At 39.9% G+C, this 25,414-nt stretch overlaps 1 protein-coding gene across 1 annotated transcript in view; it reads left to right on the forward strand.

The window, feature by feature from the left end:
• Positions 1-25,414, forward strand: part of EP400 (E1A binding protein p400) — a 46,134-nt gene that overhangs the window by 19,147 nt on the left and 1,573 nt on the right. The window contains 37 exon segments of the mRNA XM_036393088.2: positions 221-395; positions 782-918; positions 1,534-1,720; positions 2,647-2,813; positions 3,661-3,815; positions 4,336-4,584; positions 5,636-5,800; positions 6,589-6,756; positions 7,951-8,042; positions 8,734-9,029; positions 9,463-9,665; positions 9,764-9,933; positions 10,152-10,348; positions 10,831-10,942; positions 11,448-11,591; positions 11,898-12,056; positions 12,290-12,373; positions 12,935-13,066; positions 13,188-13,232; positions 13,340-13,493; positions 13,977-14,215; positions 15,099-15,272; positions 15,519-15,566; positions 16,569-16,705; positions 17,206-17,262; positions 17,381-17,459; positions 18,033-18,227; positions 19,232-19,277; positions 19,369-19,478; positions 20,059-20,263; positions 21,167-21,330; positions 21,694-21,859; positions 21,862-21,899; positions 22,194-22,389; positions 22,701-22,831; positions 23,228-23,395; positions 24,095-24,172. Coding sequence (XP_036248981.1) covers positions 221-395; positions 782-918; positions 1,534-1,720; positions 2,647-2,813; positions 3,661-3,815; positions 4,336-4,584; positions 5,636-5,800; positions 6,589-6,756; positions 7,951-8,042; positions 8,734-9,029; positions 9,463-9,665; positions 9,764-9,933; positions 10,152-10,348; positions 10,831-10,942; positions 11,448-11,591; positions 11,898-12,056; positions 12,290-12,373; positions 12,935-13,066; positions 13,188-13,232; positions 13,340-13,493; positions 13,977-14,215; positions 15,099-15,272; positions 15,519-15,566; positions 16,569-16,705; positions 17,206-17,262; positions 17,381-17,459; positions 18,033-18,227; positions 19,232-19,277; positions 19,369-19,478; positions 20,059-20,263; positions 21,167-21,330; positions 21,694-21,859; positions 21,862-21,899; positions 22,194-22,389; positions 22,701-22,831; positions 23,228-23,395; positions 24,095-24,172 — 5,422 coding nt within the window.

A 25,414-nucleotide genomic window follows, 5' to 3' on the forward strand; every position in this document is an offset into this window, starting at 1 on the left:
CATCACTGTAATTCTTCTTTGCTGACATTCTGTGCTCCCAAACAGATTCCCTTGTATGTTCTGATACTCTGCAATGAAGAAGCTATTCGGTGGTATATTCAAGATTGGATAGATACTTTACCTTAGGTTTAATTTTATTATATCTACATAGTTCTTCTGTGTATCTGACAAACATAAAGGCATAGTAATCAGTCAATTAAAAATCTTCTTTTGTTCACAGCCAGCATCGTTTGCTTCTGATAGACACTCCTTTGCATAACACATTGATGGAGCTATGGACCATGGTACATTTTTTGATTCCGGGAATTTCCAGACCTTACCTGGATTTTCCAGTAAAAGCACCTAATGAGGAGAACCAGGATTATTGCCATAAACTGGTCATCAGGTTGCACAGAGTATGTTGGATTTTTTTCTCGTGTGTCCTACTACAGGAGTAATGCTGTTAAGGAGAGGGGGAATAAAAATATGTGTCTCAGATCAGAATTTGTGTCTTTTCTTAACACTTAGCTCAGTTTAGACAGAAAATCCTGCTGAAAGCAGAGGGTTCTACCAGAAGAATGTGGAGATTCCTTTTAAAAATAATACAAGGCTCAGATGTTGAAGCATGACATGCAGAAATTAAAGAGCAAATTAATGTCTATAACTGTGTGCATAGCAGAATGATTATATATAGCATATGCAGTTTATCACATCAAATCTGTTAGGTGTGAATAAGTTTAGCTTCCTGTTGTAAACTCTTTGAAGTGAGAATTTTTTTCCTGTCAATTCTGCAATGTTTCAGATGATTCAGCCTTTTATTTTGAGGAGATCAAAGAGGGATGTTGAGAAGCAGCTCACAAGGAAGTATGAGCACGTGCTCAAGTGTCGTCTGTCCAGTCGACAAAAAGCCATGTATGAGGATGTCATATTGCAACCAGGGTAAGGGCTTGGAACAGTAAATATAAAATGCTGTCACTTTTAGTGCTTAAGCAAGGAAAGAAATGATTGTCATGGGGAGAAGTGTTTTAGTGCTCTCTGAAATTTTGAGTTATGACCCATGAATAAAATGTGATTGCATTATAGACTAGAATTACAGCAGGTGGTGTAATTTTGTGATATTTTATGCTGATGTGATAAATGTGCATTTACCTCTGGAACCTAAGAATCCAGTTATGATGGTCAGGCCTCCTGCTGCATTGTTTTAACATTTGTCTCTAATGAGTGGTTCTTCATTTTTTTAAAGCCCAGAGTTTTTCCTCACCACCCTCCTGCCAGTGGTAATTGATAGGTGCAGGGGTGAAACAGAAACAAAGCAGGGAGAGCATGGGGAGCTGGATAGGTTCTATTTGATTGTGAGGCAGCACTGGGTCTTTAAGTTTCACTTTTCCAAATTTACTTTTGGTACAGTGCTGCTTAAGACCTTGGTGAAATCTAAACTTGTTCTTAGACTTTTGTATAACATACTGCATTGCTCATTCTCACCTTGCTGATTTAGGGAGACCTCCATAAAAGCTGCACATAAATCAATGTCTTTCTGTATAATTTATTTGGTAGAACCCAGGAAGCCCTCAAAAGTGGGCACTTCATCAGTGTCCTGCATGTCCTGATGCAGCTGCAGCGGATCTGTAACCACCCTGATCTGATAAACCCCCGGCTCTCAAGCTCCTCTTATGTATCAGAAACCCTGGAATACAGAACAGCCTCTCTGGTGCTGCGAGCCCTGGAAAGGGATATTTGGAAGGTCAGTAGAAAAGTGAAGATTTTTTTCCTCTCTTAGTGCCCTGGCAGAATTTCAATACTTACTGTTGTTTTGTTATATGTGATAAGTCTATCTGAAGTTTATAAATAGAAGCCATTCACTCTTGCATAACTGTGGCTACCAAGTGTGTTCTTGCTGCATCTCTTTTTTTGTTGTAGTGGTATGAACTTTTCAAGTGGTTTGTAAACAGTAATTTTTCATGAACTACTGGGTCAAAGAGAAATTACCTTTGCTTTTATCATGCTCATGTTTCCAGGAATTTTCCAGCACTGAAGTTCACCCTGGGTAGCACTGTGCTTATTTATGGCATTCTGCAATTTTCTTTTTGCTTTTACTAACTGAAGGAAAGCAAGACTTATTCTTTTCCACAAAGCAGTAGACATTCTGTTACAATGACTAAATTAGTACCCTTCTGTCAATCCATTTGAAGTACCACTATTTCTGTTATTGTTAAACAAGTGATCCCACTCCTTGACATGAAAATATAAAAGAAGTATGAGTAATGGAGCAGCTGACATTTTTTGTTTAATTTTATTTCCATCCTTCATATTTTTCTACTCCTGAATTATAGTTTGGCATTTAAGCTTGAGAGTTAACCTTCAAAGAGTTCTATTTAATTCTTTGGAAACTGTGATATATGAAGAATTGTTAAATGTGTTTTGCTTTAATTTCCATAACTGGCTAATGATTTCAGTTCTTTTTCTTCTAATGCTTAAAATGGGACTGTCAGTTTAAGATTTATTTCCAAAGTTTCTAGACAGTTTTTGGCTACTAATTAATAGTTTATTTCTTAAATTTACACAATTTATTTCAAGTTAAAAAGTAAATATATAGAAATTGAATTCAGCATTGAATGTAAAGAGGACTTAACTGGGTCATCACATAAAACAATTTTCTGAAATCCCTAGGAATCAGACCTGTCTCTTTTTGATCTCATTGGAATGGAAGACAAAATGACTCATTATGAAGCACAAATGTTGCCAAAACAGAAGGTTACTAGAAAGCTGATTGAAGAAATCTACAGCTCCCCTCCAGCACCAGCGAGGCCCAACCCAGTGAAGCTCAAACCAAGCAGGTGTGTACACCTACACTCCTTCTAAGCTAGAATTACAGCAGCAAAGGGTGCCTCTGCTGCAATCTTCACTGAGTTCTCTCTGCGTCTCTGCTAATGGGATTCACACAAAACCTCAGGCTTACCTTTGCATTTAATTCTTATCTTGTGTGTTTACCTTTGAAAATAAGAATTCTGTTCTTTGAGGCATGCAATTCCATTTGAAGTAAGTTGATGGATTTCCGTAGTCCTACTTCAGCAGCAGATGAAGTTTGTTCTTGGACATTGTTTATGGCAATTGAGTGTTGTTTTGCAGAATTAGCATGAGGATAATCCAAGACTAAGTTGGGCCTGCAGTGTCAGCTGTGCTGTCACTGTTATGGCAGAGACAAGTGAAGTTTTATAGCAGTACATTTTTCTAAAGTATTTTTCTTCTAGTACTAGTTCTCAAAGTAATGTAGAACTAATGCAAGAGAGCTGCCTGATGACCTGCAGCATGTTGATGTCTCTCTGGAGATTATATGGGGACCCTTTTTTCAGATACCTTCAGATACATATTTTCCCAGATATTGACCTAGCCTCTTTAAGATGTTTGCTGCAATTCTGAAGCATCCTGCATTAAACTGGGTGGCAGTGTAAGTTTTTTAAACTGTATGGCAATGAAAGTTTTTATTCTTGGATTCAGCAAAATCACTTTCTACAGTGTTCACTTAGGAAGCTTGTGAAGTGATGCGCCTTGCCAGCTTCAGCCATCTGCACGAAGATCAGCATCTGACATGATCAGTTTCTATGTTCCTGGGGTGACAGAGTTTACTTCTAAAGGCCAAACTACGATCTTCCTGTGGAGTTTGACTTTTCCTGCTCTTGCCAGGTTGTTCCAGCCTGTTCAGTATGGTCAGAAGCCCGAGGGCAGGACTGTGGTTTTCCCAAGCACTCAAGTGCAGCGCACGGTGACCACAGCAACGGTGACTCAGCAGGGACAAGTTCGAGGCAGATCCCCCATAGCCACGGTGTCTTCAAATCAAGGTAAGACAGTCAGTGCCACCCTGGTCACCTGCACCTCCGTGTAGACAGATACAAGTTAGTCTGTTTAATAGAACTCCTTTTCCCTCTAGCTTATTGGTCTAGAGTACTAATGGCTTAAAAATACCAAGAGACTAATTGCCAGTTAAATTCCCCACTAGTTTCTCCAGTTTGATCTGCCAGTATAATGCAAAACTAAGCTTTGTGTAACCTGTTAGCATATGGAGTAAATATGCCACAGTTGATATTTAAAGCTCGAAGATGTTTAATGTTCTGTCAAAGATGGGAATGTACAGTGCTTCTCTGTATTTATTTAGCCTTTAAACAATGCTTTCCAAATAGATAATGTTGTAAAACTAGGATGGAGTAAGAGGTGTGGCTAGAAATCCCGGTGTGTAAGGACAAAGCCGTTCTTGTAGCCATTTGATTATCCTGTCGGAAGGTTTCTTTTTAATGCAGGTTGTTTAAAAGAGCGGAGTTAAAACCTCTAACAGCTTGCACAAACAACCCTTATTGATTGCAGCTGCAGCAGCACAGTTTCAGACAACTCAGGCTTCCACCAGTGCTCCAAGACACCAGCCCGCAGCGACCTTCACCACAGCAACTAGCGCAGCCAACCCTGTGAAACCGCGGGGCCAGAGCGCGGCGCCGGCCCCGCAGCCGGGCCAGCCCCAGGCACAGCCACAGCCACAGCCCCCCCCGCACACCATCCAACAGAGTGTGCTGCCTCAGAGGCTCGTACTGACCTCTCAGGCCCAGGCACGGTTGCCTAGTAAGTGGCCTCCCCTTTCAAGGTTTCTCCCACCTTTGTACTACAATGAGGTTAAGTTACTAGGCACCCTAAGATGTGTACAGAATCGTTGTTTTTTTTTCACTCTTCTGATTAGCCTTGCTCAGTACGTTGCTTATGACCAAGGAAAATCGAAAATTGGATAAGAAACAATAGAATTGCTGTGGACATACATTAGCGGTGTCAACTTAATCTCCTATTTCTGCATGTTTCTTCTGCTGGCAAGACTTCCTTCAGACCAAATGTTTTAGCTCTCTCCTAATTATTCCTTTCATGTTAAACACTAATCCATCTGCTAAAGGCCTCTCTGGCAGAGAGGAGCGTCGCCACTGTTAGGCAGAGGAAAGTGATGAGGCTTTGCTTTAAGGTTGTATGTGCACTGCCTATTAGCATGTGTAGAGAGTACTGAGCACTGATGTATTAATTTTATCTCTGGGGTAATGCACTGCCTTTACAAAAGCTGAATTTTCACACCAGTATTTTCCCAGTATCATAAAACTTAATGCTGAAATGCCTCTAACCTTTCTGCATTTAAATCGCAAAAAGCTTGGTCCTTGCCACTTCAAAGCTTTTTGGTTTGTCTAAATGCAGATTGCTTAAAATAAATCATGTTTCATCAGCAAATTTCGAATGTGTATTTAATGTGTCACACATAGCAATATTTTAATTTCTTCCTTAAACCTTCCTTCATGCTCTTGAAAAGGCAGTGAAAATCACTTTAATGTCTATACTTGTTCTGTTACAAAGTGTCACATGAGTTTTCAGGTAGCTCTTAACTTTTTTGCTAATGAAAGTGGTAATTTCTAAAATGTTGATGTTCTTACCCTTTAAACAATCAGCTTCTTTCCAGTTTGTCCAACAAATATAGAAAGCAATACCTGCTTAACTTTTATATGACACTTTTGATGCACTAAGTATAATTATGCATGGGAGGCGCTTCAGCACCAGTTTACTAACCAAAAAGTAGAATTGTGAATATTGAACAGCTCGCCTCCCACTTTGATTTTTTAATGCCTGTTTCCCTCCTTAACAGGTGGTGAGGTAGTAAAAATAGCCCAGCTGGCTTCTATAGCAGGAGCACAAGGCAGGATTGCTCAGCCAGAGACCCCAGTGACTCTGCAGTTCCAAGGGAACAAGTTCACCTTGTCACACAGTCAACTCCGCCAGCTCACTGCAGGGCAGCCCCTGCAGCTACAAGGTACTTACTTCAACAAAGGAAATTTTCCATTATTCAGAATGCTCATGTTTTGATATGGGCACCATGTTCCTTGTTGCTGGAGATTTTTCCATCCCCAGTGCTTGTATTGTCCTGCTCTTCCTATTTTCTGTGAGCCAAGGTAGCTCTGGTTTGAAAAGTAAATGCCTATCAGATGAAAGGCATAGTTAGTTTCTTTTTCTGTATTGTATTTGAAAAATGTTATTTCCTTTGTTTCCACATCCATGCAGTGCAGCTAAAGTAAGGTGAAGCATTATTTGATAAAAACTCCCTGCTGAGCAGAAGCAGAAAAACTGAGAACATTCTTGGCTTATTCTGAAATTGTGTAAATAATACTTCAAGATTGGCATGCTTCTGAATTTTGGCCCATTTATTGCCCTTGTCTGAATGCTCTACCTACACTATATTTTGTTCTCAAATTTCCCTTGCTGGTGGTGTGTATTGCCAAATTTAGGAGAACTGGCATATCTTCATTCTCTGTGGCCAACTAAATAGAGGGAATTTTAAATGAAGACTCTCTGTTTGATTGGATTTTGTCCAAATTCTATATAAATACCTAGATTAGAATGATACCCCTATGACATGAAACTCCGCTTCAGCTATGAATACTTGGGTGTTTCCCTCCTTTTTGGCAGATTGGTATAATGAATGTGTCTAGTAATATTTAACATAGTTTGAAGCAGTAATGATCAGCTTGTAACACTAATAGATTTTGCTAGAGAACACAAATTCTTTTCCACCCTAATGTGTGTTAAAATCCTCCACTGCAGGAAGTGTCCTTCAGATTGTGTCAGCCCCTGGGCAGCAGTACCTGAGGCCTCAGGGCCCCGTGGTCATGCAGACAGTTTCCCAAGCAGGAACAGTGCAGAACGCCCTGAACGCTTTAGGAAACCAGCACCAGGCAGGTGGCCCAGCTTCCACTGCAGTCACACAGCAAGGTGGGTTCTCCAGCCTGAAGAAATGTCTCTGTCTAAATATTTAATTGTTTAAATCGCATTCGTATATAACTCCAAATTGTTGCAGATCATAATTCTCTAAGTTGAGCTCAGAAGTGGGTAAACTATGAGGCAAATCTCATAGTTTGTATTTGGTGTGTGCTGGAGTTTTAAGGAAATTTTTAGTACAAACTTAGGAAAGCATGTAACTTAATTATAGATTTTTTTTTACCAGTTTCACCTGTGATCAAATTTTTTTTTTGAGAGGTAAATTTTAAACACTTGGTTACTTTTTGCAAGGAAAAATCAAGGCTGATAATTTTTTATACTGGCAGAGAATGTCCAGTGGTTGTCTCATCTCCATTTTTCCACATTGATTTTTTTATCTAATTTCTTTCACTTTTCTAGATGATCAAGCTACAGTTTTCCATTTCCCTCTGCAAATGTTGCTTAGGTATTTGGTGCCTTGCTGTAAATGGGATCAGTTCCTTGCTTAAAAACACAACCAAGATGTTGAAAAAAATAATGGAGAAATTTATGCATTTACAACAAAACAGATTATTAAATGAAGATAAATATAACACTAGGAGTTCATTCCCTGAAAATGGCCATCTGCTGTAATTTTCTTGGGATATAAAAAAAACATTCCTTCAAAATGGTGTGACGCTCTTACAGTGTAGTTAACTGTCTGGGTAAGCATCTGCTAATAGTTGAAATCACAAGAATGCTACTGAGATTCCATTATATGTTTTCACCAATTTGTAGATGCACTCAATTGATGTACTTTCTGAAAAATCTTAGATGATTTGCTCAAGATAAGTTAAAATCTTTTTCTGAATTAGAACATTTTCTATTTTCTATTGTGTTCATATTAACATTTTCTGAATGTCAATGTGTATATTGCACTGTGCATGACATTTTGAATAAGGTACAGATGGAGCACAGCACTTTGCTTTGTACAAAGCGAAATAAAATTCCATTGATCTATCTTGGATTTTTGAGAGAACAGTTCATGTGAATATCTGTCAGAGATCTGTTGTATAATAAAGTACAAATTTGCAATACTCAATGGACATTTAGACTAAAAATCTGTCTGCAGCAATGATGTGTTACAGCTATGAAATATCTACTTATTGAAAATAATAAAGAGACCAATTTTCAGATGAATAAATATATAAACACAAGGTTTATCCTCAGTTTGTATTCCAGGTAGAGCTGCAGTTACTAATTTGCCATCTGGTGACATGGGAGCAGTGTTAAAACCAGCACCTTTGCATGGACAGTCACAGGTACTCAATTTTTATTTTCTTGTGGAAACACCACTTTTCAGAATCAATAATAAGTCTCTGTAATAGTTGAAAGCTATAATTTGCAAAGCTGGAATTAATTAGGGACTTTGATGATTATAGAGTAGGTAAATATCCCAATTTCTGTCCATGTTTCAGGTTGACAGATCTGACACATTTGTAATCCATAGATAAAATAATCTGGTGTATAAAGGCAGCTGACAGCTTTCTTGTGCTGTGATAGACAAGTTTGAATTATATAGTAATGCATACATAAAGAAAACATGTGGGTTTTTTGTGTTTTGAACACAATAGCAATCGGCAAATTTTTATAGATTTCCAATCTTAAGTTTTAGGATAAGATACTCAAGCAACTTACAAAGTGCAGGGAAACATCAAGAATATATCAAAAGCTATGAAAATATACCTTTAAAAAGCAAGAAGATACTAAACTAAGGTAGAATTAACTCTTTGATAGGAACTGAATTCAGCTGTAGTCTTCAGATTTTATCTGAAATTTATACCTTTAATAATTGCTCTAAGTAGTAATTCTACTCTAGGATCTGTACTCTGATCCTGACAGTTTCTAAAGAAACTCAAATAGATAGATTCTAAAGAACCTCAAATGCCTCATTTATTATTACTGTGATGAGCAGCAGATGTGGTTTTCATTCCCCTTCTCTTGGCAAAGGAGACGTTTGAGGAGAAGAACCGGCTCTTGAAGGAGCGCCTGGACAGGATCTTCTCGGGCAACGAGCGCCGCTGCTCGCGGGCGCCGGTGTACGGCCGGGACGTGCTGAGGGTTTGCTCCCTGGCTGGGGACACAAAGGCCTCCCAGCTGCCTTCCAGTCAGGCCAACAGCTGGAGGTGGGCTGGCTTTGTCAACTGCTGCCTTTCCACAAGTGCCTGCGGAGGCCCAAGTAACCCCTTGAGGGAAATGATCCTGGGGTTGGTTCAGCAACAGGAATCTCTGAAGGATCTTGTTAACAGGTAATGTGTGCCTAACAAGCCTCTACACATACAGTGATTTCTAAAACTTTTCAACAAGGCTTAAAACCTTCTTTCTGTTGATGAGCTTATTTGGTTTAGACTGGTTTATTTAGCAGTAAATGATATACAGCATGGAAGTAGCAATAAGTCACTTCCTGTTTCCTTTAGATCTTTATAAACAAATGTTTTCAGTGTCTCTTTCCTAATTTCAAGCCCAAGTTCAGCTGACCATACTTAGACTTACACTCTTATGCTTTTGGATTTACTTGAATAGGTACCACTTGGACACAACTTACAAGAGTTAAGACCCAGAGATGCAGGCAGAAGCTGGTTTAGCCAAGACTGACTTTCCTTGCTGTGCCTGTGATTATTGATGATTATTATGTGTGTAGCTTTTTAAATCAATATTGCCTTGTTTTGATGCTTTTCACAGGGCTCTCTTCGTGTTGCCAGCTGCAGTTGCTGCTCCCCCGTGTTTCTATGTAGCAAATCCTCCCCCTTCATACAGTCACAGACTGAAACTCCTTAAGCACAGCCTGAGGCAGAAGGCAGCTCCACACTTGCATCAGTTGCAGCAGCTGACAACTCCTCACTTGCTGCAGTTCCCTGACCTCCGGCTGGTGCAGTATGACTCAGGTAAAGGACATTTGCTGACAAGATTTCAGTAATTTCCTCTATCACATGAATTGAATTTCTGTATAAAACCATTGTTGGTTTTTCTGTTTGAATTATAGGAAAATTAGAAGCTCTTGCTGTTTTGCTTCAGAAGTTGAAATCTGAAGGGCGCCGTGTGCTGATTTTGTCACAGATGATTCTGATGCTGGACATACTGGAGTTGTTCCTGAATTTCCATTTCCTCACCTTTGTGAGGATTGATGAATATGCCAACCAGGAACAACGGCAGGTAAGTGTGTCCTACCTGCTGCCCACTGGTACAGCAATTTGTGCTGTCCAGGCTTTTATACACTACAGCAAACAAAGGAAATTTGCCTTGTTTCGGATTCAGTTTGAAACACTTGACGTGTTTTCATCCCATTATTTGTTAGGCTATAATGAATTTGGTTTGGTATTTTATTTTGGTGTGCATTGTATTTAGTCCTTGCTTTTATTCTGTTTTTGTAGGAGCTGATGAAGATTTTCAACAGAGACAAGCGCATTTTCTGTGCCATCCTCTCCTCTCACAGCCGTTCCACAGGAGTCAATCTTGTCGAGGCAGACACTGTTGTGTTCTATGACAATGATCTGAACCCAGTGATGGATGCAAAAGCTCAGGAGTGGTGTGACAGAATTGGGAGATGTAAAGATATCCATATATACAGGTGATGGTGACAGTCAATGTCTACTCTTTAACATGTTTTAATGTGAGGTTAGTTCAGAGAGTGCTGCCCTGGATGATCTGGAATAAAGTGGAAACAGTGCTTAAAACCACTTCCTTTCAATAAAAAAAAAAGCCAGGGTATCTATCCTATGAAAAAGTGTGGGGGATTTAACACCAAATGTAATAAATGAATCATACCTGCATGGATATTGTCTGTTAGTCTACATGGAATTTTTTAAGGGATCCTTTTCATTGTTGATTTTTGTTTTGTTTTTTCTGTTTTTTTTAATTACATAAATTATTAAAAGAAAACTCTAAAGGTCGTTGTTTTTTTTTGGGCTTGCACCATAACTGAAAAAGCTCCCACATAATACCACATTTTAAACATTTAGTGGTATTGTCTAGGACAGTTTGTCTTTTTGTTTCTGAAAGCTGGTTTGGAAATGACTTACCAGATTTCTACTATGTTTTCCTTTTTTTTAGGCTTGTCAGTGGTAATTCTGTGGAAGAGAAACTTTTGAAAAATGGCACAAAGGACTTGATCAGAGAAGTGGCTGCTCAGGGAAATGACTATTCAATGGCCTTTTTAACACAGGTAAGTTAATATTCAGAATGCATTGAAAAACCCATGTTGCAGTGTTTAATAAATTCAAGCATCTGTGTTGGAGTGTTTAATAGCAGTTTAGTAAAAATCTGTCTGGGCTAGAATTAATAAGGAGGCATATTGGATTTCGTGATTGCTTGAACTCTCAGTGTTGGGGCCACATTCTTTCAAATATTGTCCATCTGTTTTGTTCTGTTATTTGCATAGTGATGCACAGACATCACCCATGACTTAATATATTGTGGTTTCTTCACACTGCTGCAGAATTTTGCAGGACTTGTAAGGGTGAAAGTCTCAACAGCTTTAAAAATGTGAAATAAGTTTAATAAATGTAGATATTTAGAGAACTAGGCTCTGAATTGTTGCTCTGAAAATAGATGAGACAGTGACTGCACTGGTGAAGCCAGGCTGTCCTGCTGGCACTCCTGATATAGAAAAAAAATAGTATGTTCCCAAAAACTGAATGTATTTCTCTTTTTTGTTTCCATTTACCAAGCAAACAATTCAGGAATTGTTTGAGGTTCATTCTCCTATGGAGGATTCTGGATTTAGAGTGAAAGCAGAAGAATTTGTAGTACTTTCTCAAGAGCCGTCTCCAGCAGAAAATATTTCACCTAAAGTTGCAAGACCATTCATAGAGGTAATGATTAATACACACATTAAAAATATAGCTGTGCAACACTAGTATTAAACAGCTGAGTAATCCCATTTTATTTGGGTAAATTCTGTCAGTCTCTTTTTCTTGTAGTTTTATGCTCTTTTGTCATTTGCCTTGTGACAAAACTTCCAAAAACCCAAAGCTGAATTTTATAATTTCTGGGACTGTTTCTCTTGCTGCTGCAGAGACTTACTCCAGAAATTTGTGTTGCATTTCATTGACTCCTTATGGAGTTCCTTTCCATATTTTTGAAGTCTTAATTATTTTTAAAATATATCTCTCTGAAAGGCCCTCAACAGCATTGAACGAGAAGATGAGGAGTCAAATGATCACATCCAAGAAACAGGATCTGAGTCAAGCATTGAACCTTTAATCTCAGAGCTCTGTGAGACAAAATACAATGAAGAGCCCTCACAGCTGCAGGAGTTAGTTGCTGTTGTGGATCAGGTACCATGACTTCCCTTGAATAGCTGGCTAAAAAGTAATGTTTAGTTCAAATGTTTCAATTTCTTTGCAGTCTGACCTTAAAGCAACTTTGTTGTTTCTCCCATTAAATGGAAGGGAGATCTCCCACTGCTTTAGCATGTTAAGATGAGTTTGAAGGAGAGCTTTGATACTTCATGTAATGTTTCTTTTATTATCCTCAAAGTAACATTTTTTCCCTTTGATACTTCCCTCAGCTGACTCCAATTGAGAAGTATGCTTTGAATTATCTGGAGCTCTTCCATGGTTCAGTTGAAGACAATGAGCCACGGTTGAGTGAGGTAAAACAAATCTTTCTTTGCCATGTTATTCTGTCACAGAACAACATTTATTATATTTTCAATATGAAATGGGAGTTTCTTCAATGATGTGGAATATATTGTAGGCACTTCTGTGATCTTTTCTTGCTATACCTTATGAACAGCATAATGTATTACAGAGAGCTCATTATTTTGGGATTCTGTGGTTTAAGCAGGTGTCAGTTGTTAATTTCTTTTTTATAAAATGGGAATTGCTTTCAGCCAGGCTCAGCAAATATTTGTTGTACTCCATTGATAGCAGGGGAAAAAATTTCATTAGTTTTAGTGAGCCTGTGTTCTGGTTGTCTTCATTGTTTAACTGAAATTCTTTGATTGCTTTATATTGATGGTTTTAAAACCCTCCACAAAGACCAATAAATATCTTCTAAATGGCTGGGAAAGTATCTGTTAAGAAATTGCTAAAAGATTCCTGTATCTGAAAATGTCAAAGTTCAGGGTATTTATCCATAAAATTACAAATTGATGATTTCTAATCCAGTGTTTTACTGTATAAAGTTTCTAAGCAGTCTGACTTTAATCTAGATGGAACTGAAAACTGCAAAGAAAGCCTGGGAAGTCCAGCATATGAAGGAGTTAAAGGAAAGAGAGCAAAAAATGCTTTGGGAGGATGAAGAGGAACTTCTCACCTACACTCGGGAGGATGCGTACAACAAAGTAATTGCTGATTAGTCTTGTTTTTTCTAAATAATTATTTCTTAACAGTTAGTCTGAGAATACCTTTACCCTTCAGGTTTCAGTTGGATCATTTGAATTATGTTCTCTTTTTGCTGTGTAGGAATATGTCTATGAAGGTCCAGATGGACAAACTGAAATTATGCCAGTAAGTAAAAGTAACGCCAGGCAGCCTAAACAGGCTTTTTATTTTATGAAACATAAAGATCAGTGGAGAGTTAACATTGCAGTAATTACAGACTTTATTCTGTACAGCTCTGGACTCCTCCTACTCCACCTCAGGATGACAATGATATCTACATAGATTCTGTTATGTGCCTGATGTATGATACCACCCCTATTCCAGAGTCAAAACTGCCTCCAGTGTATGTCAGGAAGGAGCGTAAACGACACAAAACAGATCCCTCTGGTGAGTGCGTGCTCAAAACTGTTCTGGGATTTATTGCTGAAAGTTTAAAAAATCAGTGGGGTTTTCCTGCCTCCAGTATATTCAGAAGGCATTGAAACACCCATGTTGCAGTGTTTAATAAATTCAAGCATCTGTGTTGGAGTCTGGTCCTGTAAAAATCAAATTTGCATTTGTAGGGATGAAAATTCTTGTCCCACCATGGCTTGAAGCAGTGGAGTCACTGGAAGGCCCATTTCTTATGGTGTGTCTTCTCTTTAGACATAAAGATATTCTTAAAAGGACAGTTTTAGATAGCAGATATTCTACTTTGTCAGCTAGGACAGGGCTGATCTTACTTTATAACAGGCTCTGTTTAGTTCCTGGCTGTGCTTTTCAGAGGCAGTGGAGAATACTCTGTACACGTATGAGCATTTTGCAGCTGTAGGCAGAGGAATCAAAGACTGACAGTATCTGCCAATAATGCTTTATGTTTTGTCTTAGCAGCAGGTAGAAAGAAGAAGCAACGTCATGGGGAGACAGTTATCCCACCTCGTTCACTCTTTGATCGAGCAACTCCAGGAATGCTGAAAATGCGCCGAGAGGGCAAAGAGCAAAAGAAGAACATCTTGTTGAAACAACAGACACAGTTTGCAAAGCCTTTGCCAACTCTTGTCAAACCAGCTACTGAGGCTGGACAGGATAATCCAGAGTGGTTGATCAGCGAAGACTGGGCACTTCTGCAGGTCAGATGATACCTGCAATTTCTGCTGTCATAATGTTTTTATTCCTGCACTTCATCTCTTTTAGGTTATTTCTAATTCTTAATGGCAATTTGCTGTCATAACTTGGAACAGCTTGCCTGTCATTTGTGCTCCTCTAAGGAGAAATTAAGTTAAAGTACAACATGTATGATTAAGCCCTATTGTTGTTTTAGAAAGCACTTACTATTATTCAGATTATTTGTGCTGGCTGGACACTGGATAATGCTGCTAAGGTTCTTCCCACTTTTGAGGGCAGAGCAGCATTTGAATAGCAGCTCCCCATTGTGGTATTTTCAGAGACCCCTGTTGAAGGGAGGAATGATGAATCTGACTCCATGTTCTTAGAAGGCTAATTTATTATTTTATGTTACTCTATTATATAAAAGAATACTATACTAAACTATACTAAAGAATAGAGAAAAACTTGTGACTCCTTCCAGAGCCCTGACACAGCCTTGACTGTGATTGGTCATTAAGTCAAAACAATTCACATGTTGGATAAACAATCTCCAACCACAATCCAAAGCAGCAAAATGCAGGAGAAGCCAATGAGATGATATTGTTTTCCTTTTTCTCTGAGGCTTCTCAGCTTCCCAGGAGAAGAATCCTGGGCAAAAGGATTTTTCAGAAAATATGACAGTGACACCCCATCCCTCTCATACCAATCTCCAACTGTTTCCCTGCACATCAGTCAGCATTAAGGCACCTTATGCCTGTTCATTCTCTGTGACTGTAGCTGAGCACAGAGCCTTAGCTCTGAGCTGTCCCACTGTGCTAATGGTGTGTGGGCACACGCTGGTAAGGGAAGGTTTGGAAGATGGCAATGATTTGTCACCTGATGCATTTGTGCCTTTCTCTGTTGCAGGCAGTGAAGCAGCTGCTGGAGCTTCCTTTAAACCTTGCTGTTGTGTCACCAGCACACACTCCCAACTGGGACCTGGTCAGTGATGTTGTTAACTCCTGCAGCAGAGTCTATCGCTCGCCCAAGCAGTGCCGCAACCGATACGAGAATGTCATAATTCCAAGGGAGGAGGGAAAGGTGAGCTCACCTGCAGTGATGCGTCCTTTTTTTACCTTAAGTTGTAGAGTTTTTTTTTCCTTAACTCCATAAACACTTGTTTTTTGTTAAACGTTTCAACAGTGTAAATAAATAACTTTTAAAAGATCTTTTTTAAATTATTCTCATCAGGATTTCCACTTATTTTATGTGATTTCTTTGAAAAGAAAAAGCACCTGAACAAAATCTTCCACAAAAGATCATCTAACTTTCCTTCTTATTTTACAGCTAATGTACGAAGCTAATCCTAAAAAGAAGACAAAAAGTATTTATAAGGTGTGCATTGGTATTCTTTCAAAATCAAATCTAGACACTGTGGTATTTAGCAGCAATGGAGGTGGGCAGATAATTCATATGAGATCCATGTTGAGTGTTACTTGAGTTCTGAAACATCAATTAAAATTCCAAATTTATTTTTCCTTTCTTTGTTGATACAGTGGATTGACACCAGACTTCAGCTTTTGGATTTGATAGATAAATTTTAGATCATGCAAGAAGTTTGTGATTTCACTTAAACTGTAGTTGGCATTTTTCCACCATGTATCTTATCCTGATGGTATTTAAGATCTGTAAGAATGAACTTCATGCTAGAGTCTAAGTGGATTACAAATACATAGTGAATTTGATGCCTGAAATACGTTTTAGTAAATGAGGATGATAGGACGCTACAGAAACAAAAACAAATTCCATGACTGTGAACACCTTCTTCCAAACCACACAGCAATTTAGTGACAGAGTTGGGTGGAGAATCCAGAACTTCTGGCTGTAGTCTCATTCTCTGACTGCTAAGGAGGTTTGTCCCTGACTGGCAGTTTCTGCTTAGGAGAAGCCAAATGTTAGACTGGCATGGTGTGTGGATGTTAACCTAGCTTTGTTGGGAGAGCAGTGCAGTGATGGTTTTATTTTATTATCTTACGTGTGCGCTATGCATAACTATAAACTAATGGGCTCTTGGTTTGGGTAATGAATTAAACTTGCAAAATCTAAACTAAAGCAAAGATTCTTTCTCAAATTAGAGTTTGCCATTTTGTATGTCCCCAAGTGCTGATGCCAGTGTGACCGTGAGAACTGCTCCTTATTTTGCTCTTTCTTTATATATTTCCCATAGAGTTTTGTGTGACAGTAAGTTATCAGTGACACGAGGCAGGAACCAGTCTGTGATAGATATGTTGGAGAGTGTTTTTAAATAATCTACGAGCGCGCCTTGTGTTTAAACGTAGACAAAATGCCCTGTTGGGTGAGTTTGCAATTGAAAGTTGGTTTGTTTTCTTTTTTTAGACTAAAAACAGTCGCCCACTTCGTACCAATCAGATCTATGCTCAAGATGAGGGTGCAACCCACACACAGCTTTATACTAATCATTTTGAGATGATGAAAATGATTGCAGGGAAAAGAAGTCCACCTATCAAACCTCTGTAAGTTTACCTCCATTTGATCTCCACAGATCTCCAGGAAACTTGTTTTGAATGGCTCTCAAAACCCAGAGTTATTCTGCACTTTGTTTCTCTGTTCTTGATCTGCCTCTATGTGTTCTGTGTTAATGGTAACAGCTCCATATTTCATGTGTTTGGGTCTCACTGCAGGAATTTGCTCTTTGTCGTCAAGAGCAGAACTGCATTCACTTGGGATTTTTTAATCTACTTTATATCTATCCATTTGCCTGAATTGTAGACAATTTGCTGTCTATGCTGTTTAGTAGTACACTCTTTCCTATGTGTCTTCCTGCAGTTTTTCTGTATTTATTTAGTATTTATTCTGAGTCTTTCTTAAATGTCTGTCTGTATTCAGGCTCCAGTACTGGCTGGAATATCATGGAAACTTCACCAAAACTGCAGTGTTACATGCTCAAATATGTGAAATGAAATATTGTTTTTAAAGTTTTTCTGTCCAGTAATACAGTTTTTCTCAATTTCAGGCTTGGCATGAATCCTTTCCAGAAGAATCCAAAACATGCATCGGTGCTTGCTGAAAGGTGAGCACTCCCTAGCTTGAAGGAGTTATAAATTGCATAAAAGTGCTCTTTTTTCTTTTTTTTTTTTAATTTCAGTTATTTCTAAATATTGTGTGTTTTGTCTAATTGTTGTTTTTAGTGGAATCAACTATGATAAGCCCCTCCCTCCGATTCAAGTCGCGTCCCTCCGAGCAGAACGCATTGCCAAAGAGAAAAAGGTATGGTCCCATCTCTGTGCACAAATGGCTGCAGTAATTAAAAAATCAGGCAACAGATGAGGTATGAGCAAAGCTGCCTCCTGGGAGAAGTTTGGCAGTGGATGTTATGAGCAGCTGCACATTGTTCATGTACAGGGGTTTAGATAACCAAGGCCCAAAGTGGGGCCTTTCCTTGTGCTTCTTGTCACTCTCAGACCCCGTAAACAATGAGGAGCATATTTTTGCAAAAGATGCTAAAACATCTTAAAAAGTTACTTAATTCTTGACCATTCTGTAGCCTCATTTCTTATATTATTCAGAAAGAACTACTTGTCCTTGCTTCTGGATAAGTTGCTTGTTGTTCCGTGCTCTAAGCTATAAAACCATCAGTATATCTTGTAGTTTGAGATGAGTCACATTGTGTAACTTGGACTTGAAAAGTGAGGGCAGCTTTGTGGGCTGTCTCTGGTTGGAATTAAAGGAGTTTTGTGGATAGAAATAAAAAGGTTCTGTCTTATTGTTTTGTTTTGCTTTATAAAAACCACATCTTGCTTGTTCCATGCTTGAAGACTGAAGGTGCCCCTTCCCTTGCAGGCGCTGGCGGAGCAGCAGAGGGCCCAGCAGCAGACGGGCCCCCAGCCCCAGCAGCCCCAGGCGGGCCAGCAGCCCCCCCAGCAGCCCCCCGTGCAGCAGGCCCAGCCACAGGCACAGGCACAAGCACAGGTAGTTCAGCAGCCACAGGCAGTGGTGCAGACTGCAGTCACTACTGTGGCCAACACAGCAGTATTGGTAAGAAAGGGAGAGCTTGGTGCCTCTGATGTAGTAACTTCAGTTCTTCTGTGTGTGATGTATTTGTGTCGTGTTTTCTCTGGGAAGAGAATTTTAGGTCAGTATAGTGAGATCAAAGATATTTTTTCTTGTTTGCTTTCCTTGGTTATGCTGAGTGCCTTCTGGTTCCCTGATTTATTAAGACTATTTGTACCGTTGTAGCAACAGATCTTGGCATTCTGAGGTGGGAAAACACCATGCAAAGATGGTTTTTCCTTTTTCACTTTAGACTTTCATTTAATGAAGTCTCAGTGAATAGATGCACATGGTCAATGAGATGTATTTGTACAGAGAGCTTGCAGAATACAGAGAATAAAAGAGAATGTAGCTGTAAGAATGACTCAATTAAAGAGCTTAAAATCCAAAGATTCATTAACCTTTGCAAGGCAAGTGAAATGATGCATCCTACAGGAAACACCATGGTACTTTTACTGCGAATTTATGCAAAGTTTTCATGTCTTCCCTAAATCTAGAGTCTGAATGAGTCTGATGACTGGTCTGTGTTTTCTTGTATTTAGAGCCAATCCAGTTTGCATAGTAATGTGTGCAGGCAGTGATGGATTTATTTTGCTTGCTGCAGAGCAAGAGTGCCACAGCTTTTGCAGAAAGGCGCAGAGGATGTGTTCTGACCCACAAGCATTGCTGTGTATGAAGTGCACAGTGATGTTTCTGTGTGAGTGGTTGTCCAAGGCCTTGCTCCCTTCCTCTGCTAACAGGGATGTCCAGTGACCAGGGTTTACCACACACTTGGCTGGTCTACAGCTGCTCATTCATGAGGCAGAATCCTGATTCATGTATGCATTAGTTGCTGTGATCTGTAGAGTAAATGAACAACTGCAGAAATCTATGTGTGTTCCGTTGCATTTTTGTTATTTGTCACTTCTGGAATACAGCACTGTGTTAAGCAATGCTCAGTTTTCTTTTATTGTTTTTCTGAACTGTTACCTTAATTGTCTTCTAATTAGGCAGGCACCATCAAAACAGCAGTGACGGGGACGAGCATCCAGACTGGTAAGGAGAGTTTATAACTGGGCATAGGAGGTGATGGGACATTAGGATTTTCACTCTCAGAATCTCACATTTAATCCTGGCTTGCTTTCAGCTACAGTGAGTGGAAATGTGATTGTGAACACTGTTGCTGGGGTCCCTGCTGCCACCTTCCAGCCCATCAATAAACGTCTGGCCTCACCTGTTATACCTGGGACTCTGACTGTGAGTAGATCCTGTCACTAGCTGTATCCCTGGACACACTGGGTTCCATGTTTTATCAGCATAGCTTTAGCTTTCTGTGTTGTCAGAAATTCTGCTTCTTGCAAATGTCATGTGCATCTTGGGGTTCTTTATCAAACCTCTCTCTCTCTTACCAAAACATCAGAACACACTGGAATGGTTTATAAGAAAAGATTGCTTAATACTGTTAAAAATAGTTTATAGGGAAGTGCTGCTAAAAGCAATGTATTATGTCATTAACATTTTCAGCCTGTAACTGTTTTGTGCTTTATAATTATGATCTTTATTATTATGTTAATGGTTTAAGACTATGGAAGATAAAGCAAGATATTGAAAGGTACTAAAATCAAATGTCTGTAATGGAGTGACGGGTTTGGTGATCAGCCTGTTGGAAAAAGATTTAACCACCTGCTGATTTTAAGATGCATCCAAACAGATATGTTAGACAGATTTGGTGTTTTGTTCTTGTGCTTATTTTTAAAATTGCCTAGAAGGTTATTCCATTTGCAGCAGGGGAATGTGAGGCTGGGAAGGGAGCAGTAAAGGCTGTGTTCCCTTGCAGACCTCGGGAGGCACGGCCACTGCCCAGGTGGTTCACAGCCAGCCCCGCGCGGCCGCGGCGCCCGCAGCCTCCACCGAGCTGGTGACCATCGCCTCCACGCAGGGCGTGCGTGCAGTGACATCAGTGACAGCCTCAGCCGTGGTCACCACCAACCTCACCCCTGTGCAGACCCAGACAAGGTCTTTGGTGACCCAGGTGACACCAGGTAGTGATCCTGTGTAGTGGATGTTTTTGCCCCCAGCGAGGGGCAGAGATGAATGCATCTGACTCCATCTTTTCAGAAGGCTAATTAATTACTTTTTTTGTACCATATTATTCTATATTACATTACATTACATCTAAACTGAATCTGCCCAGCACTCAACTGCATGCCACTGCTCAGAATCTCGTGACTGTCAGGCAACAGTCCCAGCACACACACGCCTGGCCCTGATAGGCCAAGGAAATAAAAACACCATCATTTTGAGTAAACAGTCTCCATATTGCATTCTACTGGCACAAACACAGGCGCAGCAAATGAGATAAGAATTGTTTTGATCATTCTCTGAGGTTCAGAGAATGTGAAACCCAGAAATATTCTTGGGAAGAATTGTGCCTTGCTTTTCTCTGTGAAGAGAAATGTGTCAACAATCCTGTGTTCAGGGACTTTTTTCAGTAGTGCACAAAGGCTTCCAGAATCCCTGTAGAACCACCACCACAGCCCCACAATATTGGAAGTCTGGGACACAATTAAACAGGGCTGTGATTTTCAACTTGCTTTGTTGTTGGTGCTCAGATGACATTTATCTCCAGTATTTCTGGATAAAGTATGGCAATAGAGAGCTTGGCCCCTAGGCATCGCAAATTTAAAATATTATTAACAATCTAGCAGTAAAATATTAGAATTGACTGTCTTGACTAAAAACCATTGTGAAGAAAGGCCCTTCTATTTTATGATCTACTCTGTTTTTACATCATGCTCATGATAATGTGTTCTTACATGTAGTAAATCCACAAAGTGTGCAGGAGCAGAAAAATAAGCATTTAACAGCTTGACTTCTCAGGTGAAATTCATGAGTGAATCTTGAAAAGTGTTTGTTGTAACAATTTGTTTTTCCTTTATTCACAGCTACACCAACAGTCCAGCTGTCAGGCAAAACCATCACCCCTGCTCACTTCCAGCTTCTGAGGCAGCAGCAGCAGCAGGCTGCTCAGGTGCAGGTCCCACAGATCCAGGCTCAGGCACAAGCCCAGTCTCCAGCTCAAATAAAAACTGTAGGGAAATTGTCACAGGTGAGGAACCACTCATGAAGTAATGTAGCACATTGCTCTCATTACTGTAAGCTTCCTTGGCAGTGTCTCTTGTGTCCTGTTTTCTTGGGCTACAGTGAGATGTATTTCCCTCTTAAATTTCATCCTACTAAAATTTCATGCAGGCAGTGAATCTGACAGCACTTTCAGTAGTAGAGCAGGGCAGGATGGAAAGCACTTACTGCTGCTCACTGGAAGCCATTGTGTAAAAGAGTTACATTTTGGATACTTGATCTTAGCTCTAGTCTGGTACAGAATGTTTCTCCTTTTAAGCTTTGGATTCATCTCCATTTTTCTCCTGTAATGTAAACCATTGGAAATGATGGAGGTGTTTGATTTTTGCAGGAGCAGCTGATCAAGTTGCAGAAGCAGAAGCTGCAGCTCCCCCAGCAGCAGGCAGCACAGCAGACCCAGCAAGGGGCACAGCAGCAAACAGCACAAGTGCAAGTGCAGCAGCAGCAGCAAACCCAGCAGCTCACTGCTGTGACTGCCCCTCGTCCTGGCGCTGTCCTCACGGCACTACGGTCACCAACCTGCAAGTGGCACGCCTGGTGAGTTGCCTTTGACTTGGCAAAAACTGTCTCAAACATCTCACTCTTGGCTGGTTTAAATGAGCTGGGCACTGCTCATTCACACTCACAGGTGCCCTTTGCATTGCTCTGGCAGTTCAGAAGGAACCTAAATAGCTTTAAATTGTATTTACCCATTGATACCATCTCTGAATTGTGTCACTGTACAGGAGCCATTACATTTAGAAACATTTACAGCTATCACTTTATAATCACCTGTTATGTGCAACAAATCTTTCTGTGCTGGTACAATAATCTTCATTCCTTACTGCTTAGACTCGTGTTCCTGCTTCCCAGCTCCAAGCTCAAGGACAGATCCAGGCCCAGACTCCACAAGCAGCCCAGGTTGCTCTGGCAAAGCCTCCAGTGGTGTCTGTTCCAGCTGCTGTTGTGTCATCTGCAGGAGTCACCACACTCCCTGTGACTGTGGCAGGCATTAGTGTTGCCATTGGGCAGCCACAGAAAGCTGCAGGTATGTGAATGCAAGTTGGAAATAGGAAGAATTGTATTTCATAGCAGTCTCCTCTAGTATAGACAATTTTTTTCTTGTAGGAAAATTGTTGTTGGAACAAAAAATTAGCTTACTCATGCCCTTGGAGAAGAAATTTTCTCCACTGTCAAAATCATGTCGTATTTCCATTAAAATCAGTAGGTTGTTAGTGCTCAAAGCTGTGCAAATGTGTAAGTCTGTAAAAGTAGAATCTGTGTGTGCAAGCTGTGATTACTGGGACAAAGCAGTAAACTGAAGACTCTTACAGTTCTAATTATTTCTGTAATTTTCAGGAGGCCAGACAGTAGTTGCACAGCCACTGCATGTCCAGCAGCTGCTGAAACTCAAGCACCACCAAGCAGCACAGCAGCAGAAAGCCATCCAGCCCCAGGTTGCACAGGGACAAGCTACTGTGCAGCAAAAGGTACCATTGTCTGCTCTGCCATTAACTTGTGCAGTGGTTCTGGATGACCAGGACACCCCTAGAGAGTCAGTCAGGATTTCTAGGGGTAAATCTTGGGTATATCTAGAGAGAACAGGTTTTCAGGTGCTTAATTTTTTCTGTAAAGTGGTTGGTTGTTTGGTAGTTTTCAGTAAGTTTGTTGTTATGTGAGTGTTGTGTGTAAGAGAGAAACTTTTCATTAAATACTTTAATTCTGGATACTTGTGTAAATGCATGAAGGCTTTCATCTAGTGCTCATTTTTTTATTGCCTTTTTTTTCAATAATTAAATGTAATTAATCTCTTTTTCCCCACATAGCTGTTCTTTAAAATACACTTGCCTTTTGTAGTGATTGATGCCTTTTTTTCTCTTGTGCAGATAAATGCTCAACAGGTCACGGTCCAGACCCAACAGCAGACTTCTCAGCAGCAAAAAGTAACTTATGCTACACAGCCTGCCATTAAAACACAGTTCTTAACAACTCCAATTTCCCAAACCCAGAAACCAGGTGGAACCCAGCAAGTGCAGGCCCAGATTCAGGTACAGGTAACACAGGTTTACACCTTTAAACTGTACTGGGACTGGAGAATTGTAAAGACAACAGGTGCAGTAGAATTCAGCACCCACTCATTTTAATTCTAGTCACACATTTATTTAATTTGACTTTTTAATAAAATTCATTGGGGCTGCATATGTGGCCTTATAGTGAGTCAGAGCATCTGTGAGCTCCAATTTGCCTTTCCTCTTTGAAATAAAATAGTTGAGTCACTCCTTTTTATTAGGCAAGGCATTCCATACTGTGTTTACTAAGGAAAATTCAGCCAGAGGTTTTCCTGTTTCTGGTGCTGCCTCAGAGCCTAATCTCTGGCAGCCAAGAGTATGTGACTCACATACTTTCTTTTCTGCATAACTGGATCAGCCTAACCAAGGAAAAAGAAGGGGGGTTAGGAATTGGAAGCCTTACTCTTTCAAAAGTATCTCCCAGAAATTGGAACCCGTTAGAACTCGTGTGCTTCCTGCGGTTTTCTAGGTAGTCGGGATGAAATTACTCTGTTGTAGTTAAAAATGAAAGGATTTCTCCTCCTTCCCTAGCTAAGTTCTTTTCATGGATCTAAAATGTTTCATAAACATTCAACCTCACTGAAAATGCCAAGCTGCAACTCATCATGAACAGGCCTGGGTGTTTTGCTGCTATCAGCAGCTTTTTATTTTGAGCCAATCTTTCTTTATTTCATATCACTACAGGTTGCAAAACTCCCACAAGTGGTCCAGCAACAGGCTACTGTTGCCAACATTCAGCAGATGGTTTCAGTTTCCCAACAGGTAGGTTTTGCTATTATCAAATATAGCACTAGAAACATGATCTTTAGAAAAGCTCATTTTTTTGGAATGTATGTATTTTTCACATTATATGTGGCATAGGAAGTATTTTTGAAGGATATAGCAAGTGCCCTTTTATGAAAATAAATCTTGAATACTGAATCAGCTGAGGTATATTTTCTGGTTTAAAACTTTCATAGATGTAGCCGTGTTTGTTCATCACTGTAGATAAGCTGAAAAACAGATTTTTAAAAGTGTTTTCTAGAGCTGAAGCGATGTTTAAAATTTGGTTTCTGGTGATGTGTAGTCACTATAGCAAATAATTGAACTAATGAGCACCATCTGAGCTTTTTCCACAAAAACTAGGACAAATTGAAGGTTACAGGTTGTTTTGTTTCAGTTCATAGAGCTGTGCCAAGTGCTCTGTAGAAGGCAGAATGGTGTGGTGCCTGTTCCAAATGTGTGCTGGTAACAGACAGGGCTTGGGCAGGAGAAGCTCAGGTGGTTTGATTCCACTCCCCTAATGACCAGGCAGTTTAATTATCACTGTTTAGAACAATGTCATCCAGACCATTAGCAACAGGCCTAACTTAGGCAGTTGATTGGCAGGAATGATTTAACTTTGGAGGGTGGATGAAGTTCTTGCCTTTGGTGCACAAAAATCTGGGCCAGTGGGCTCTTAGTCTGCCACAGTTCACAGTGCAATGTTTTAGTGCAGAATAAAATCTGGGACTGTTTAACTCCAAATGGTGATAAAGTGGTGTAAGCTGTCTGATAACCACCTTAGATGTGAATGCTTCAAGGGCAAAGTAGACAGCAGGAGGTGGAAACCTCATCAGTCAACACAACTTGAGTTGCCCTCTGTAGTCAGGAAAGAGCTCCTAAATCATTTTCAAAAGTCATCAGTGGTGGCATAGCTCTGTGACTGTTGGAGTCTGTGGCAAAAAGAGAAATAGTTTCCCTCCCATATACACCAGTGACTTCAGTGGCAGTAGGTTTAGGCCATGCTAAGTATTTTTTAAACTATGGTCTTTATGTGTATCTGGCATTCTTTTTATCTGCATTTTTAGTGCTTCCCACTGGAATCCTTTTGGATCATTCAAGAGTTAATTTTTCCTCTGGAGATGTCCTTGTAGCTTTGTTTGGCTTTTGCATCTGACAAAGGCAGCTGAAGCTGCTCAGTTTCATTACCTTGTCCTCTGAACAAGGAGATGTTGATTTTTTTTTCTCCCTTGCTCTGGTTAG

The sequence above is a fragment of the Molothrus ater genome, chromosome 18 (genome assembly GCF_012460135.2).
Source record: "Molothrus ater isolate BHLD 08-10-18 breed brown headed cowbird chromosome 18, BPBGC_Mater_1.1, whole genome shotgun sequence".
Lineage (NCBI taxonomy): Eukaryota > Metazoa > Chordata > Aves > Passeriformes > Icteridae > Molothrus > Molothrus ater.